Genomic DNA, 18483 nt, shown 5'->3' with positions numbered 1-18483 from the left:
CAATTTGATTCGTTGTATATGTTCTACCTAATTTTCTTTCTTTTTCCTTTAACAATATTCTTTTGTGTATTAATGCTATTCTTAAGTCTAAGTTGATCATGTATTAAATCACAATGTTTATTCATATTATATAGAAAATCTTCGAAAATGAATTATTTATATATAAAAATGAAAAAAATTATATTTATCTACAGAATTGTAGATATTCCACACTCTGATCAAGTTTTATCTCTTACATCTGTATTTAATCGAATCTGCGATTATTTAACTACCAAAGATTAGTTAATTGATTTTTCCATCTCTATTGATATGTTCGATCATTTATTCAAATGTACTATAGAAATTAACAAACGACTTGTACAAGATGTTCTTTCTTGGCATGTTATGAAGTTATCAGATAAGGTGCTAAAAATATTAACAGATGAGCAATGGTCTTCTATATCTTATAATGATTACGAAGACGAATATGAATTACAAAAGATTTCATACGCGAATATAAAGATAAGGTTAAATAAAAAATATATATGAAAACTGTTTTATGAGAAGATTTTATTAGAGAATTTGCAGGTAAGTTCGATTGGACATGGATTAGTGGAACTCCTTATTAATTAGAAGATTTGATAAGATAATTTGCTGATAAAATTGACTGGAAACAGGTATGTAATTATAATATGTCTAAAGATTTTATAAGTACTTATATCGTTAAACTTGATTTAGAAATAATTTATACGTTGCTCCACTTTCAGAAGAATATATACGAAAAGACGCTGATAAACTGAATTGGGATCTTTTATCACATCAAACTTCATCGGAAGATTTTGTAAGATTTTCTGCTGATAGAATAAATTGGAGAAACATTTTATTTAATCAAAGTTAAACTGTACATTTTGGTTTAGAATTTAAACATAGGTTTCCTTGGGCATCCTCCGTTCTATTTAAAAACAATTTAGATTATAAGAGTATGGCATTTAATACTACTGTAGAAAAATTAGTTCATGCTTCTGTGATTATTATTTATAAACGTTATACAGATTTACACTTGGCAAACATATTTAAACACATAATAACCAATCTTACAGTTAATTAATTTCTTTAATCAACTCTTCTGATAGTAGTGTCTAAAACTCATTACCTTTGCCTTTACGAATATGTAGTTCTTGTTGCATTAAACAGCTTAACACTGTTATGATTTCTAAAGTTTTCCTATATTACTTCATGATCTGGGAATTTTTCATATGCATCAGCAAGCGGTATATATAGACTTCTTCGACATTGGATAGCATAATAAGGGAAAGGATCATAAAGTTTGTTCTCTGGTATATGATTAAACAATTTGTCTTTTGAAGTGTCATTAGTATATGGTGCTGCCATATCTTTTAACACTATATTTTGAATTTTTAATCTCTGCATATCTCTGTTCGATTTTTTCTATTCTTGATTCTAACCTAGCATTATCTTCTCGATATTTTTTAAAATCTTGACTGAAATAATTCGGTTACATTTTATAAAATTCATGAGAAACATAAAATGATATTGCGAGTATTAATTCTTTTAAAACATATATCTCTTATTATATTATATTTCTCTCATTTACCTCGTGGAGCCGCGGTGGCTCAGTGGTAGAGCGTTCACCTCGGGTACTTGGGGTGCCTGGTTCGATCCCAGCTCGCTCCAAGTGGACTTTTTATTGATTGGATAAACACCCTGTGCATGGGTTTCCTCGGTTTCCAGAACACGAATTTACAGTAAAGAGTTCTACATGTACACATAACACGATGTATATATTAATATTTCTTCAATTTCGTCGTAACACCTGTTGTTGAAAGAACAGAATAAGGTTGCCTTGTTACTTGTAAAAAATCCTTTTTTAACGTTTTCATGTTAATGAAATATGTTGTTTTTAAAAATTCTTGTTATCCAATTCACACGATATAGACCTTTCTTGCCCCCCTGGCCTCAGTCTATTTTTAAAATTGCAGAGGCATGCGCGCTACATAAAAATAAAATTCTGCGAAATCCAAAGTCCATGAAGGAAGGCACGCGCCAAAGGCAACTGTCTTCTTGATTATATGTGACGTCTTTAAACATTGTTGTATGAACAGAAAGTGAGTGAACATAATTTAATTTCATTTGAGTCGGATGTCAATGATGTTGGTAATAATAGTTTGTTATGAGTGTAATAAACATGAGTTTAGTAAAAGTTACTACTTAAAATGGGGTTGGTATGGGTTACCGGAATGCACAAGTTTCAAGAGAGCCATATCGTACTAAACAAAATGCACAAGATTGCAAAGAGCTATATTTTGCTGAAAAAAATGCACAAGTATTAAGGGACAATATTTTGTTGCACAATATGAGCAAGTTCCAAGGGAGCAATTTTGTTCTTAACAATATACACAAGCTCGAAAAGAGCCATTTGCGGTGAATACTTTTCACAAGTTAGAAACCCGTGCCCACGTTGTGCTAATTTTACCGCTGCAAGTGAATCCTACGTCAGCCAGTCAAAAGTACTCTGCTTCAAGTTCCGATGCTGCCAGGTGTGTATGTACTTTCTGTAAGCCAAATTTATCTTGGGCAAAGTCGAGACGTAATTCAAAGTAACATTTAATTTTAAAGATATCAAAATAGAAGTACTCCCAATGTAGAAAGTAGGTAGAGTCAGTTCACGAAAAAAGAAAGAAGTGCGTCTTGCAGGAATGAAAATGAAATATAATTGAAAGAGTACATTAATAATGAATTAAGACTTTCGCCTCTTTTGGCACAGATGGACCTATTGCAGACCAATATGGCACGTCCTGCTATTTAACGGAATTTTCCATTCATTTTAACAACGAATTAAGTCGACCTATAGTAGATGGCACTGATAGTGATTCTTACTTTGTTTTTCTGGTGAGATTAGATGAATTGCTAAGAAGGTTTGACCTAGAATTGGAACCTGTTGTCATAGCTAGTCTAAGCCAAACTAGGGTTGAATTTAACATAACCTTTCATACTTTCCTTACTCGGTGTAACGTCTGGGATGGAATTTGCACTAATTTGCTAACTGAGTATATTTCTTCGTAGGTTGTACACTGTAAGTACGAAAATATTTCTACTGATTAATGAATGAAGGGGAAGAACTTTGAAAGTTCTTCAAATAGAAAATCCGTGTTGTCAATGTCCTTCGTATGACACACTGAGCATATATTCTGTAATATTGTTACCACTCTAGTATTGCCAAAAATTTATCAAAATTGTTTTGGTGAAACCATACCATCTTGAGCTTCTGAATTGTTCAGCATTGAGGAAACACGATGATTTTGTAAAGTATAAAAAAAAGACTACTCAACACTTAAAACAATGCCATCTGCTACGCATACGCCAAAAACCCAATACGCTCTACATCTCAAAAGCAAGTGTCAGGATTGCAACCTGAGATACGTAACTTTGTTAGATGTTATAAGTGTAATGGTCTCAGACACACTCAATGGCTTTGTGTTAGTGGAAAAGACATCCACTTTCCAGTACCATCTTCAAAAGCACTCATCAACATGAAAAGTGAGTGACAAATATTATACATTATACTGCTAATTGCAGGTATTTCAGACTCTTGTTTATTGGACACAACTTCTGTTAATCTTATTAGTCGAAAATATTTACAAGAAATTTTGTGTCGTCTTCTCATAAAATCTACACCAGCAGAATCAGTAACTACAACCGTAGATGGTCATTTGGTTGAACTTTAGGAGAATAATGAGATTAAATTTTCAATTCAAGGCTGTGAATTTAGTGAAACTTCTACATTATATACTTTTCACATTTTGATTTGCTGTTAGGGAGTAACTTTTTTTTTAATGGAAGGCGGAGGAATGGTCAGTTTTAGTCAGCGTGAACTTATAATGCAAGAATCTACAGGTCATCTTTTTTTCAAGGGATTATTTACCCCAACGGAAACTACTTGTTCTATATCTCGATCCAGCGACTCCGATGCGATCGGGAGTCACTCTAGTGAGAGGCGCAATGGACGAAGGATCGTACGGAAAAGACACTTTCCAGCAGAAAAGAACCAGCACTATTCCTACATGACAGCTGATCTAGGTGGACAGCAGGACTACACCACATTAAATAAACTAGATATTGAACGTCATGTATATTACTATAATAATTTAAGTACTAATAATGAGATATTTGATGACTGTAATTTAACAATTGTAATTTTGATAATACTTCTAGACTTGCAGTACAGCTGGTAGAGCAAAATCCAGATTTACCTTGTTATGTTGGAAAATCTTTGCTATAAATATAATGTTATCACTGAAGTCCTAGGCACTATCAAAGGATTCACGTACGAAATAGAGGTGGAAGATGAAACTCCAGTTCGTTACCCTTCTTATCAAATTACAGAGCCGAAACTTTAAAGAACTCAATGAATATTTTGATGAGCTTGTTGACAAGGGAGCAGTGTGTGAGGTCGATTTCTCTTCTTGTTCATCCCCGTACTTTCTTGTCCAAAATAAAGATGAGACCAAAAGGTTAGTTATGATGTATACAGAAATAAATAAGAAAGTTAAGGATAATAGTTGTCTTTCAGCACATGTTGAGGTCACGCTTGCGAACTCAACGTCGTATATCCGAGGGTAGTAGAAAGTATACTACATTTTTACCCAAACCGTTTATTAAAACCTCTCGTTCTAAGTATGGGATTTCGTTTTTAGCGCTCATTTTTTTTACTAGTTTCATGTATAAAATCTTAGGAAATCTAGTAGGTAATAATCTTGAACTTTTCAAGATGATTTCGTGATTCATGCTGTAGACATTAAAACATATAAGAGAGTATTGGAGGAAATTCTTGAACGCTTTAGAAAATGGAGAATTACGGTTTCAAAAAGATGAAACTCCAGCTCTTTCAAACGAAAATAAATTTTTTGGATACGATTTTGAAGCGGGTGAAACAAAGATTAAAACCATTCTTAATTTATACCGACCTAAAAATAGGAAAGGTACTGTATATGTTAGTATTTCAATTATTTCTGAACATATATTAAAGACTATGCTGAAATAATGGAAATAATAACATCAAGCAAACCTTTGTTGATCGTGTTGTATTAAACACACCGGATATGAATAATCTGTTATTATTAAAGTCGATAGCACATATAAAAAACACTGCTATACTTTCTCAATGTGGTGATGACTTCCTTCTTAGACCAGCGTTATTCATTTTCTAAGAATATCTCTTCGTCGGATCTGTCGAAAAGTATATATGAACTTCAACTATGTTCGCAATTTGTTCCAGTGGAAAAATTTGAAATGTACCTTACAAAGCCATTTCCTGTTTTCAGTGTTAATTCATCATTCACTTGGTTGTTACGGAGCTACAAGCGCCAACGCAAGTATGAGACATTAATTCAAAGACTACCTAAATATTGCTTGAAGGTAGTTTACCTCAGAAAGAAGCAAAACTTTTTTGGGGGATTCATTTCGCGCACGATCAATGGTGTGGAATTTTATAACAATGATCCTGAAATAAAAGAGCTTGAAGAATTTGAAGGAGAACCAATCAGGATTAGTTTCGTGAATTTTTGGAGTTCTCCCTTACTTAGCAAGCTGTTAAAGGAACATCAATGGGAAGATTCAAAACACCGATACATCACCCAGGGAGTGTAACTAGGCCAAAGAGAGAATGAATTCTGCATGAAGAATGGAATTTTAATGAAGAAGTCTAGTGGCAGACGAGATCTTGGATGGAGAATAGTCATCCCAAAGGAAATGGTTTATCCTATCCTGAAATACTTTCATACTGACGAGATGGGTAGTTTTTATGCTGGATATTCTAAAACATTAGCGAATATAGTTTCCAGATGTACATGGAACTTTTTTTGTCATGTCAGGGAATACGCAAAGAGATGTAGCGATGTCAACTTTGCAAGGACTCCAACAGGAAAAGGCAAGATGTATATTACAGTAGTAATGTTACCACTTCGAACAGCAACTGGTACGTAGATGCGTTTGGTCTGCTACGGAATTCTTGACTTTGTCATATCCTTGTCATTACTGACGCTGCTTCACTGTTTGTCATGCTCCAACCATTGCGTTCCCTGAATTCCAAGTGTATGTATAAACACTTGATGATTTTATTCATTCTGCTTTGTCAAATTGAGAAAATCATGATCGAGCGCAAGTGTTCTGCAGTCACTAGATAAAGCAATTTCTCTTCGGTATAAGTATCCAGGATGTGAGTACAGGTAATACAATGCTAGTATTAATCTCTGTGCGACAGTAAGGAGAGTTATCAAGAATAAGTTGCGTGTTATTAATGAACATTCAAATAATTGGGCTGAACTGTTGGACAGAATCCAGTTCACTTTAAACATCAGTAAAAGTCAGAGTACAAGATACAAACCGTCGAAGTTGTTTCTTGAGAGAATACTATACACAAAGCTATACTTGGGATTTGCGGTACTAGTGCCGGAATTATGAACAGTTAACAGAAGCACATGACAAAGAAGAGAAGTTAGTAAGTCATGATCAGTATTGACAAAGCGTGGTAAAGAAATGAAAGGTGTTATAACGAAAACAAACAACCTTGTAATTATTTTGATGGTCGAAGGATATTAGTAAAAAAGTTTCAAAAGGCTTCGTTGATAAAACATTATACCCCTAAGTTAACTCGCTTCTACTATAGACAGTTTGAGCTACTTTAAAAACCCACCTGAATCACACTTTGGTTGAGGAAATATGACCAATTTTGAATTGTAATAAAACTTATTCATGTAAAACTTTACGTTGAAAATAAGAATGATAGCAAGTGTTTAAGACATATGTATTTCTCTTCTGTGTAATAATTGTTAGAGTTTGCCTGTGGTTTATGTATTTTCCTTTGCAGAGAGAGGTATACCCTATTCTTGAAACTTATTGTAAAGCAAGATTGGCAATATTACAGTAAGCGGTTCATTGTTTATTTGGAAAACTGGAAAACTCTAATTAGTGGATTATGTTTCTAGTCAACAATTCTTTATCCATTGATCGTGGACTATAACGTTGAAGTGTAATATTTTTCTAGAGAGAGAGAGAGAGGGTACAAAATATTATTTAACGCAATAGCGCCAATAAATCTATTTGTATCTATTTATATATATGAAATATATTTGTAAGAGCACTGTGATAATACTCTGCCAAGAGAAGCATATAATCTGATATTACTCCTGAGTCTGAAGTATACAGCCACTTGGGCAATTGCGGTACTAGTGCCGGAACTTAACCCTGCTGTACCGAATTTCAAATCACTTTCTATTTCACAGATAAGGACTTAGGGATAAAAATTTGCTTAAGGCTAAAATGTCATAATGAATTATGCCTTATTATATTATTTCTTAATAGAGCGTGCGGCAGCTATTTGAGAACAATCAGTATAAGTGACCTAGTATCCTGTATGTCACTGTAACGCATCTTTTTTTGTTGCAGGTAAACATGCAACCCTAGACTAACCCAGGAAATGAAGAGGCGTGCAGTGATCGTCTACTTGACTGCAGAACACGCCGATTTCAACACCGCTGCTTTCCTCAAAAGCGAGCGGTCATTCGTTTTCCAAGTTAAGAGGGAAATAGAGACTGCCAGTGGTGATGTGCAAACCGTTTCCCACAGGAAACTACATAGTCAGCGCTCGGACAGAACCAGGACACCTGAATTTATCTCTTACGTCCAAGCTTTTGTCGAAGCGGTCTCAGGGAAGCCCATGATGTCACTTGCAATGGAGAAGCTGGTTGACGAGGACACCATTCGACGTGTGGTGCATGAAGATAATCCGTTACAAGTCGTACGTGATGTCAAGAGGCCAATTTATACCGCCTGAACCAGGGAGTATAAATTGACCCTCGCCAGGCGCCGTTTGAACAAGCTGAAACAACCGGAGCAGGCAGATATGCTCTAGTTTTTCTCGAATGAGAAAATCTTCGCCCAGACCAGAAGGCAAACCGCAGAAGTGATCGTTGGCTGTGTGAAACACCCGAGGGAGTTCCAACCGTCAGAACCAAGTTCCTCGCCTCCGTGATGGTTCTGGGGGTCGGGAAGAGCGAAGGTGACGTCATGTCTCACCATTTCTTTTGTCGAAGTGTCAGAGTCAACACCATTGCTTACACCGATGTGTTGAAACCAGTTGTGCAACGCTAGATTACTGCTCTAGCACGTGGCAGGCCATATGTTTTTCAGCAGGACGCCGCTCCCGCTCATACGGCCAATTCAACCAAAGAATGATTGGCCACGAATTTTCAGGAGTACATCACTCCAAACATATGGCCCCCAGCTCTTCTGATGTCAACCCTTTAGACTTACATCTGGAGCGTGGTCGAGATGGCCTCCAATTAGCATCCACACAACAATGTTGCGGCTCTCAGGGCAGCCTTTGTGGTTTCCATTAAAACATTCGCAGGGCCCAACTCTTTCATGCGTGTCCATTGTTTCAACATCGTTTAGAGGCTACTATTGCGACAGATGGCGGTTTCATTTAATGATATCCTTTATTGGGTCTGTCTTCACGTGTACTGTCCATAACGTTCAATGATCATTAAATTCTCTATCTTCAGTCCTTGATCCTTTTTACCGCGGATGTTATTTTTTTCTCAAATACATGCCGCATCCCATATTTGTGTAAAATTTTAGAGTCTAATGGTACCATTCTGGCATTTCAATGGCAAAATCCTTTATCTATTTGGTCTCGTGTAAACGTTAAAAATAATTTCTTAAAATTGCTTTACCACGAGGCCTTTCAACATTATAATTTCAAGTAGTCACTGTTCATGTTAAAGTGGCGTTTTCAACTATTTGAGTAATTATAGATTACGAATTTATAGTAAAGAGTTGTATATGTACATATAACACGATTTATATATTAATATTTCTTTTCTTCGGTTTCGTCGTTACACCTGTTTTTGAAAGGACAGAACAGGGTTCCCTTATTACTCCACTTGTATAAAAAATCCTCTTTTCCGTTTACATGGTAATAAATTATTTTTTTTTTAAATTCTTGCTATCAAATTTACACTATATATACCTTTCTAGACCCGTGCTTGTGTTAGTTTATTTTTACAATTGCTTGATGCATTTTACGCTACATTATGCTTATCCGTTAGTATTCTATCTACACCTTGCAGTGGGAGGCTTCTAGTGCGATTTACTGTTCAAAATGGACACTTTCAGTGTCAAGGCTTCGTGTGACCATTGTCGTTGGTAAAGAACAAATTAGTTCAACTTATTTTTTGTTGAATTTCCGTTATATGTTGCAAATTAATTATTTCTGAAGCGCGAAAATACAGTGTAAATGGATGAAAAAGAACCAAACAAGTTCCGTGGAATCTTTCTTAATTTGAACTCCCTCTCTCATAGCTAAGTATGGTATTCTTGAGCATTTTAACTTCTTCCGGGAAAGGCATCTGGGAACCACATGAGTCTGATTCTGGCGTCCATGTGCGTCCCAGTATTACACATGAGTATCGTAGAATTCTTGTCAAAGGAAAAGCTGTGTAAGTGGTTTCGTAGATGAAAATGTATAAGAGAATATTGAACAAGATTCTATGAAAGTGGGTGATAGGAATTCAGGTTGACTTGGTTTAGTCTAGGATGACGTCCAGTAGAGAAGTTATATTTAGAGACTATGATTCTTTGGTTTCGGTTAATCACCGTGAATGAGTTTCGTATCTTGCCGAATGTCTACTAATGTTTAACGATAAAAGGGATATTATATATATATATATATATATATATATATATATATATATATATATATATATATATATATATTTGGTGTTTAACATTACTGATAAAATAACAGTGTAAATTGGTATCAAAAGTTTAAATGGAAGTCACAGCTGGTACAATTATTTAACTTTCGGTCTTCATTCATGTTTTCGCAAAAGTATGCGGAATAATTTCTTTATGTGGTTGTAGCCGGCGAAAAACACACTTGACCATAAGAGATCAACGTATACAATACGATGTTAAGAAATCTATGCAGAGCTTCAATCTTCGAAATGAAATCTTTGATATTTACGTCCGACAGTTTTGAGGGCTAGGCTAATGGAAGTAATGATGATAATAAATGAAGAAAGTGGAAGGAAAAGGGAGAACGCGAAGAAACCCACGCGCACCGTGTTTGTCCACTAGAAAGTTCACTTGGCGGGAGTTGGGATCGTACCCGGGACCCTATGCCTTAGAAGTGAACGCTTTACTACTGAGGCAATGTGGCCGCTTCAATTTTCTAATTTCTTAGATGATTCATTAAATACAACCGTGGTTAATCTGATTCGTATTGTCCCTCGGTTTTCGTCTTGTTACTGGAATGAGATGTTGAGCAGTTTCAGGACGCAATTTTAACATAATGAGGGATATTTACTGAGATAATATAAATAAAATATCTATCTTATTCAGATTGTGTTGGTAAAGGCAAGGAAAGGAGACACATCCTAAAGCTGTAATTTGTATGTTAACTTTTTCAAGTCTCGGAGCTATAAGTGTTTTATAAATGTTCAGCGTTCATCACAACATTAGGCAAAGAGTATCATACTAGTTTTACTCCCACAATCTTATCTTTAAAAAAAAAGCTATATATGTAGCTTTTGAAACTACATAGATGTTCTTAGTAAAGTGTGTCTACAAATTCTTCCTTTGAATAGTCTAGTGCAGACGTTCTTAAACTTTTTTCTGTGACTCATCAACGAATTGCACACAAAGAAAATTTATTTCTTTCAAAATTCTCCCAAAATCTAGAATACACCAGATCAGTAAAAGGACATATTAAGAGAAGAAAGCAACATTGTGTGAAAGAAATTTATGAAAATCAATTGGCTTCCTGAAAAGATATTAACTTCAATGCAAGATGTGAAGTTTCAGACGTTGCCCATGTTAAATTATCGAAAGAAATGTTTATGTTGTCTTGAGATAAATGGATTTACAGCTGAATAAAATTTCATAGCATCCGCATGAAAACTCAGTTTTCTTATACTTCTTTCTGTCACAAAAACTCTGATCATAGAACTGCGTCGGTTGATGTGCGATAGATGTTTCTACATTATTTTAATTTCGTATTATATGGCAACATTTACATTCAGATAACTAAACAAGTTGACCGTGTTCATTCTTTATAGCGTAGATTGCTTGTCCACTAGTTTTCAGTAATGATATTATTTTAAAAATTTCTCCTCCCTAACAATCCACTCATCAGATAATTTGATTTGTCGAACAATTAAACTCGTTCTGTTACTGAAGGCATCTCATTGTAATGAAGCAATTAAAAAGAAAGGAGAAATGAGCCATTTCAGACAGAGCGCTAACAGGAGATTAATATTTAATTTTAAGGGACTCACCCGTTTCCTGAGTTAAATATATACAAGCTGGATATTTAGTTTACGTACTGAGAACTAATATGCACATTGTTCCTCTTCTCTCTCTTAAATACGGTACTTCCCAAAATAATATTGCACGCGACAGTTTATTTTATATGATATCCTTATGTTTTAAGTTTTCTCTCTCTAACGACAGAGATTCCGGAGGTGACAATTTTTGACGTATATTTTTAATCTTCTCATATCGATGAAAGGAAGAGGAAGAAACCCACTTGATTGTAGGCACTAAATATAAGAAAATTTATTTCATACAGTTCAGATGCCTTACTTTTATAATAAAATTTATACGATTTTTAATTTTTTTAAAATATGCAGAAGGCAATATTTATCCTGGCACGCCCTTTCAATTTTCAAAGTAATACACAATAATCATTTAAGTTTTTAATGATGCAAATAAAAGACAATGGGAAATATTGTTTGACACTTCGAGAAATTGCAGTGTTGGAGATCGAGTAGAGAATTTTGTTTCCCTCCAATGGCATTATATCAGATTATTAAAAATTTAAATTGAATATTGTCCAAAAACGCAAAATACAGTACTTATTTCTGTGTATGGTGAAATAACTTGAGATATTTGAAGCATGAGAGAAGGTTACAGCATGAAAACCTTCAAAGATTCTTAAAGTCTCTGATAGGAATAGCCCAAGGGAGACGAACAGGCCAGTGCATATCCTCTTCAACTTGCTTAGTTTGTACGAAGCTATGAAAACTTACAAGTAATAGAAATGTTGATTAAAATGTTTTGTTTCTGAAATTTGCTTAAATATATATATATATATATATAGTGCTGAACCACGTAAATATATTCCAATAGACGTAAAATATGATATGGACTTAAATTTAAATCTCAAATCATTTCGAGTATGGAAGAATTAGAGGAGACAAAAATACCATCTAGAATGACTATAGTCTGAAAAATTTTAAGAATTCTGCTATTCTTGTTTTGTTCCCTGCTGATTATAGTAGCATCATCTCGTAGTGGTGATGGCAACAATCTCACAATTACCAAATGTTCCGAAAAAAATAATTGGTGATATATTAATTACACATCTTCAGTGATATCGAATCTCCCTTCTTTCCTTTTCATAATGAGATGTTTATTTTTAATGTAATATATGGATCTTGTTATATCTTTGAGTTAAGTCGTATATCGGAGACGTTAATGTAGTTACAGTTTGTGCTAATAAAACAAATATAGTCTCTTCTTTTCTGAAAACAAATTATATGGAAACAACTCGAATGTTCTCGATTCCATTTTTGTACAAGATGTCAGTTAACGGCACAATAGTATCGGACCTTATTTTATCAAAATATTAAGTATTAGTATTTTGCAAAGATTCACGTTTAAGATATAATATAAAACAATTATTTCCCCAATTCCTCTATAATTTAGAAGCAAACGTTATATTTCATTGGTGTACCATACTATTTCGATTTCAATTTCCTTATTTGACGAATTTTTACAGGCTACATTTTCGGGTTGAACATTCTCCAACAAACCTACTGTGTGGAAGGAAATTGGATATGGCAAGGCACGTATTATATACCGTTGAAAAATCGTTTAAGTGCCAAGAGTGTGGAAAGAAATTTAGCAACAACTCACGTTTGGCAATACACACATTGGTACATTCACGTCCGAAACCGCGCACGTGCTGTGTGTGTGGAAAGGGATTTACTCAAAAAGTAAATTTGGCAAGACATATGTTAAGACATGCTGGTAAAGAACCTCTTACGTGCCAAGAGTGTGGAAAGAGATTTAGCAAAAACTCAGATTTGGCAAAACACACACTGGTACATACAGGTGAGAAACCGTACGCATGCCGTGAGTGTGGAAAAGGATTTAGTAGAAAATCAACTTTAGCAACTCACACATTGATACATACAGGTGAGAAACCACATGTCTGCCGTGAGTGTGGAAAAAGATTTCGTCAAAAATCAAATTTGGCATCACATACGTTCAGACATAATACTACAAGAGCACCTACGTGCCAAGAATGTGGAAAGAAATTTTGCAAAAAATCATATTTGGCAATACACTCACTGGTACATACAGGTGAGAAACCACACGCATGCCGTGAGTGCGGAAAGGCATTTAGTCAAAAAGCAAATTTGGCAAAACACTGGTTCATACAGGTAAGAAACCGCACGCATGCCATGAGTGTGGCAAGTCATTTAGTCAAAAATCATATTTGGGAACACACATGCTAATTCATACCGGTGAAAACTCTTACACATGCCATGAATGTGGAAGGGCATTTAGTAGTAAATCATATTTGGCAAAACACATTTTAATACATATAGGTGCTACACCTAAATGTCAAGTGTGTGGCAAGGGATTTATTGGAAATTCGTCTTTGGTAACACACACGTTGATACATACGGGTGAAAAACCTTAATTATGCCGAGAGTGTGGTAGGCGATTTAGACAGAAAACAGTTTTTACAGAGCACATGTTAGTACATACTGGTGCAAAGTCTTATTTTTGCCACAAATGTAAAGAGGTATTTGGTAGTAAATAAATTTTGGCAAACGCTTTCTAATACATGCAGGTGCAAAACTTATAACAAGCTAGGATTGTGGAAAGGAACTCAGTGAAATATCCAATTTGGCAAGACTAGTGATGGGTAAATTCCCGGAAAATTATATTTGGGGAATGTTTCCCAAAAAAAGGAATTTTCTTATAATTTATGTGCAAACACGAAGAAAATTGTATTCTATTACTATATTTCAAAATTAAATCCGTTTTTATCACAGTATAGCTATTAGTTTTGTGTCCAGAAGATTCTTTAAAATACATATTCTTAACAGTATTATGTTATTTTATGCTATTTAGAAACTACGTATAAATGAATGTTTAGTTGCACCATGTTTTATGCGAAGAAATATGTAGTTAATTATTTGATATAGGAAGTCGACATACCCTTACGCAGCTAAACAGATCAAATTTATATGTAAGTGTATTTTCTTAACTTGACCATACTACTATTATAATCATATTAATTTTTTAAATGTTATAAAGAAATTAGGATGGTAAGAGCCAGAAGACATACGGTGTCTCCCGAGAAATTCGTATGGTTCCCAGTGTATGGGACGGCATATATACACAATGTTGATTTTAGGAATATTGTGCTTTGTACTACTAAATCTCTAATTTTAGAAGATACGCTATTTCGAACACTATACACAGTGTTACAAAAACTCGCCAATAAATCCTGGTACATGAATACATATAAGGAACCAAACAAATCCTTAAGACAGGTCTGGAAACACCGGTACTAATGAAACGTCCTGAGAAGCAACCCTAATTTTGATACGTAAACATTGCATTTTAAATGTTATTGTATTTACAAGTAAAAAGATCTTTTTTTCATGAAAAAGGGAAATGAAATCTGTAAGTTTTCCGTGCCTCGGCTATGCCGGTTAGGCTAAAGAAGACAGTGATGATGACGGGTGAAATGTTGGAATGAAGAAAGTGGGAGAAAACGGGAGAATCCCGAGAAAACCCACGAGCACGGAGTTTGTCCACCACAAAGTCCATACGGTGCGAGCTGGGATCGAACCAGGGACCCCAAACAACGGAGATGAACGCTCTACCGCTGAGCAACCACGCCCCCAGAGATCTTGTTTCATATCTGATTCTTAGAATGTAATTCGAGTCAGAGATCGCTGACAGATCGTCATCAATTACTGGCGGTGGTTCGGGGTGTATAGATAGTACTTCACTTCTATCTCTACTTAATTACTAGATTAATTTACAAACTGATTCGTTTTGATGAATCATAAATTAGGACTTTAGTACGTTCTAGTGCAACTGGAATGGAAATTAAAACATATTTTTAATCAGTTATATTAAATACTGTCAACGAATTTCAATCTTTAACCTTCAAGTGTTTAAGACCAAGAAGTAAATGATAATAAAATAAAAACAAAGTAATTAGTCATATGGTTCTTATAATTTGGAAAATAAAGAAATGGAAGTAAATTTCTTAACGGGAATTTATTTGCAAAGGGAAAAACCCACTACCCATCACTAGGCAAGACTCTGTTGTAAACCTCACACGTGCCGTGAGTGTGGAAAGGGATTTAGTCAAAAATCAGATTTGGCAAAACACGTGTTAATACAGGTGGAAATAATTACATGTGCGTAAAGGGCGGAAAGAGATTTATTTAAAAAAACAAATTTGGCAAAATACATGTTAATGTTTACAGGTGTATACCCTCAAACATGCCAAAAGTGTGTGAAGGGTTTTCGTCGAAATTGAGATTTTGATAAGTATGTGCTAATACAAATAGCTGAATAACCTGAGACGTGCCAATAGTGTGGGAAAGGATTTATTGGCAAATCATCTTTGATAAGACCCATGTTAATACATAGAGGTAAAGAACATCAATCATCCCAAGAGTATGGAAAGCAATTTAGACGATATTAGTATATAGCAGGACACACGTGGAAACTGAAGACGTCCATAAGTGCGGAAGAGAATTTAATTGATATTGAAGTTGAGCAATTAATTCTAACACATCCTGGTAAATAATATTACTCGCAGAAATTTGGGGAGAAATTTAACCGACGTCATATTTGGCATGTCTCATAGTAACGAAAGCAGAAGATAAGCCTGGTTGTATGAGAAATGTGGACTGGCATTGATGGAAAAACCGAGTTAGACTACAAAAGCGATATTCATATAGGTAAGAAACTCATACCAGTCAATAGAGAAATGAAACGAAATCTTTAAATTTTACGTCCCACGGCTATGCTGGTTAGGCTAAAGGAGACGGTGAAGATGTGAAATAAATGAAATGGTGGAAGAAAGTGGGAGGAAACGGGAGAACCCGAGAAAACCCACGAGCACGGTGTTTGTCCACCACAAAGTTAACACGGCGCGAGCGGGGATCGAACCAGGGACCCCAAGCACCGGAGGTGAACGCTCTACCACTGAGCAACCGCGCCCCCTCCAGTCAATAGCGTGTTAAAGATTTACTCGAAGATAAATTTGACAATACATATAGTATCAAATACATAATTTATATTAAAGAGCGTGCAAAGAAAGTTGGTGAAATTTTCGAGTAAGAGCACACAGATCATACAGATGAGAGACCTGTGCGTGAAAGAAATACCGAAATAGGTTTGTTGAAAAATCAGTGTGGAAAGACTCATTGTAACCTACGAGTGCGGATACTGGAAATCAATATCCATATAAACAACAATGACATGAAATCTTTAAGTTTTACGTACCACGATTATGCCGGTTAGGCCAAAGGAGATGGAAACCACAATTAAGATACCATGTATAGACGTTAACCCTCGTCCATACACCACTGAGGTCTTAGTGTTGGATGGATGAGGGTTTACGTCTATTAAACAAGACAGATTTTAATTCGAATGTAAGAGAGTGCATTTTATAATAAGATGTATTTCAGATAGCATTTGTATTTATAAGTGTATGGGAATAAACAAACATAAATTATATATACGATTTACTACATTTGGACAATTATTTCGTTTAAAATCAGGAGTTGGAAATATTGTTTCCTTGAGTGTTACTTAATATCTTGTAAAATGTTTAGGTGTTTCTTGACGTGCAACTGGTGTTTATATCTTCTGAGAGCACACATTGATTTCTGTAAGATTTGAGGCGAAAATACACAAAGAAGGATTTTTTCTATTAATACTCGAAGTGACGTGATATGGATCGCGAATGTTATTATATGTTGGAAATAAGAAATTAATTCAGCAGAGTGAGTGTAGTGTGTTGATAGTTTTCCTATCCTAAGTACACACAAGGTTTTTTTTATTCCGAATACGATCCATTTCGTTCTTACATTTTATTGTTCGTAAAATAGAAAACGTTTAACCCTTTAATCTTAATATAAGCTGATATAATGTGATATGTAAGTTTATCTCATTTCATTTGCTAGTTAAATGTAAAAGGTTTATATTGAACGACATTTCTGTAACAGGGGAAAGCTCACGAATCATGCTCTCCTTGTTAGCGCACTAAAATTAAAAATGTACTCTTCTTACATTCAATGTGTTTTATTTGTGATTCCAATGTTAGTTTACTGTTCTATCACCCTGCGTAAGTCTACGTGAAATTACAGTTCCAATTAAAGTGTATATATATACTTTAATATATATATATATAGACTGTTCCATGATTCCTGTAATTTTCTACAGCACTAAAAGAAGATTAGGTTTTCACATTATTAGCGTGAAATTTGGCATTCTTACGTAGAAATGTCTGAATATTGTAAATCCTGAAAGAAAACCAGTTTAGTCCCTTTTTGGTGGCCTAAACAAAAATGTTCATTTTCTTTATGGGAGATTCAATTTTAAATTTTGAAAGGATTTTTCTCCGATAGCACAGTGCAACAGTGAAAAAACGTTTTTCGCTATATTAGGTGTTCTTTATGTATTTCGATTTCCTGAGTTCGAAAATAGCACTTAAAAAACCATATCACGTACCATTCTCTCACAAATCGTACACTTTGCCAATATTCGTAATACATATTGAAGTATTACACAGACACACACACACACACATTACATATATAATGTGTGTGTGTCTGTGTAATACTTCAATATGTATTACGAATATTGGCAAAGTGTACGATTTGTATATATATTATAAAGACGATTTCCATTTTTGCACCCACAACATTCCGCAGGATTGTGGCAACCCTAAGTTAAGTATATTGATTTCTAGATGCGAATATTGTCAGAATTAAAATCGGTTCTGATTTTCCATATTTCCAGAAAAAGTCGTCATTTTTCATTCCATAGTTAAAGTGGAATCCGTTCATGTTATATGATTATGAAACCCGAAATATATGGTCCCACAAATTGTACACGATTATCTTTATGAAAGGATTCAATGCACATGGGTACCAACCTTTGCCTTTGTAATATTCTTGCAATTTGTTTTAGTTATGCGAAACGACAGAGAGCAATCAAAAAAGAATGACAAACATTTTGGTCTCTCTCGTTTTCTTTTCTGGTGTTTTGTTGGCATTTCTTCTTATTCCCCCTTCTCTCTCCCTCACATAGTTTGATTTATTAGAAGGTAATTCAGATATGATGCAGACTCCTACTACTGAGTGATATCTT

General features: G+C 34.8%; 1 protein-coding gene across 3 annotated transcripts in view; it reads left to right on the top strand.

Moving 5' to 3' along the window:
* The window catches only part of LOC145676524 (uncharacterized), a 32217-nt gene extending 18099 nt beyond the window's left edge, over positions 1-14118 (top strand). For 2 of the 3 annotated variants that reach the window (XM_081747349.1, XM_081747348.1), the window contains exon 3: positions 12842-14118. In XM_081747349.1, the coding sequence (XP_081603475.1) occupies positions 12842-13583 (742 nt within the window). In that variant the 3' untranslated portion in view covers positions 13584-14118. Of the gene's footprint in view, positions 1-7443; positions 9611-12841 lie in introns of those variants that run through there. The other variant, XM_081747352.1, reaches the window with a different exon arrangement.
* Positions 14119-18483: the final 4365 nt, after the last annotated feature.

This window comes from Thermobia domestica, unplaced genomic scaffold (genome assembly GCF_964235325.1).
Source record: "Thermobia domestica unplaced genomic scaffold, izTheDome1.hap1.1 HAP1_SCAFFOLD_194, whole genome shotgun sequence".
NCBI classification, from domain to species: domain Eukaryota; kingdom Metazoa; phylum Arthropoda; class Insecta; order Zygentoma; family Lepismatidae; genus Thermobia; species Thermobia domestica.
The sequence above is the reverse complement of the archived record's forward strand: the minus strand, read 5'-3'. Positions and strand labels throughout refer to the sequence as shown.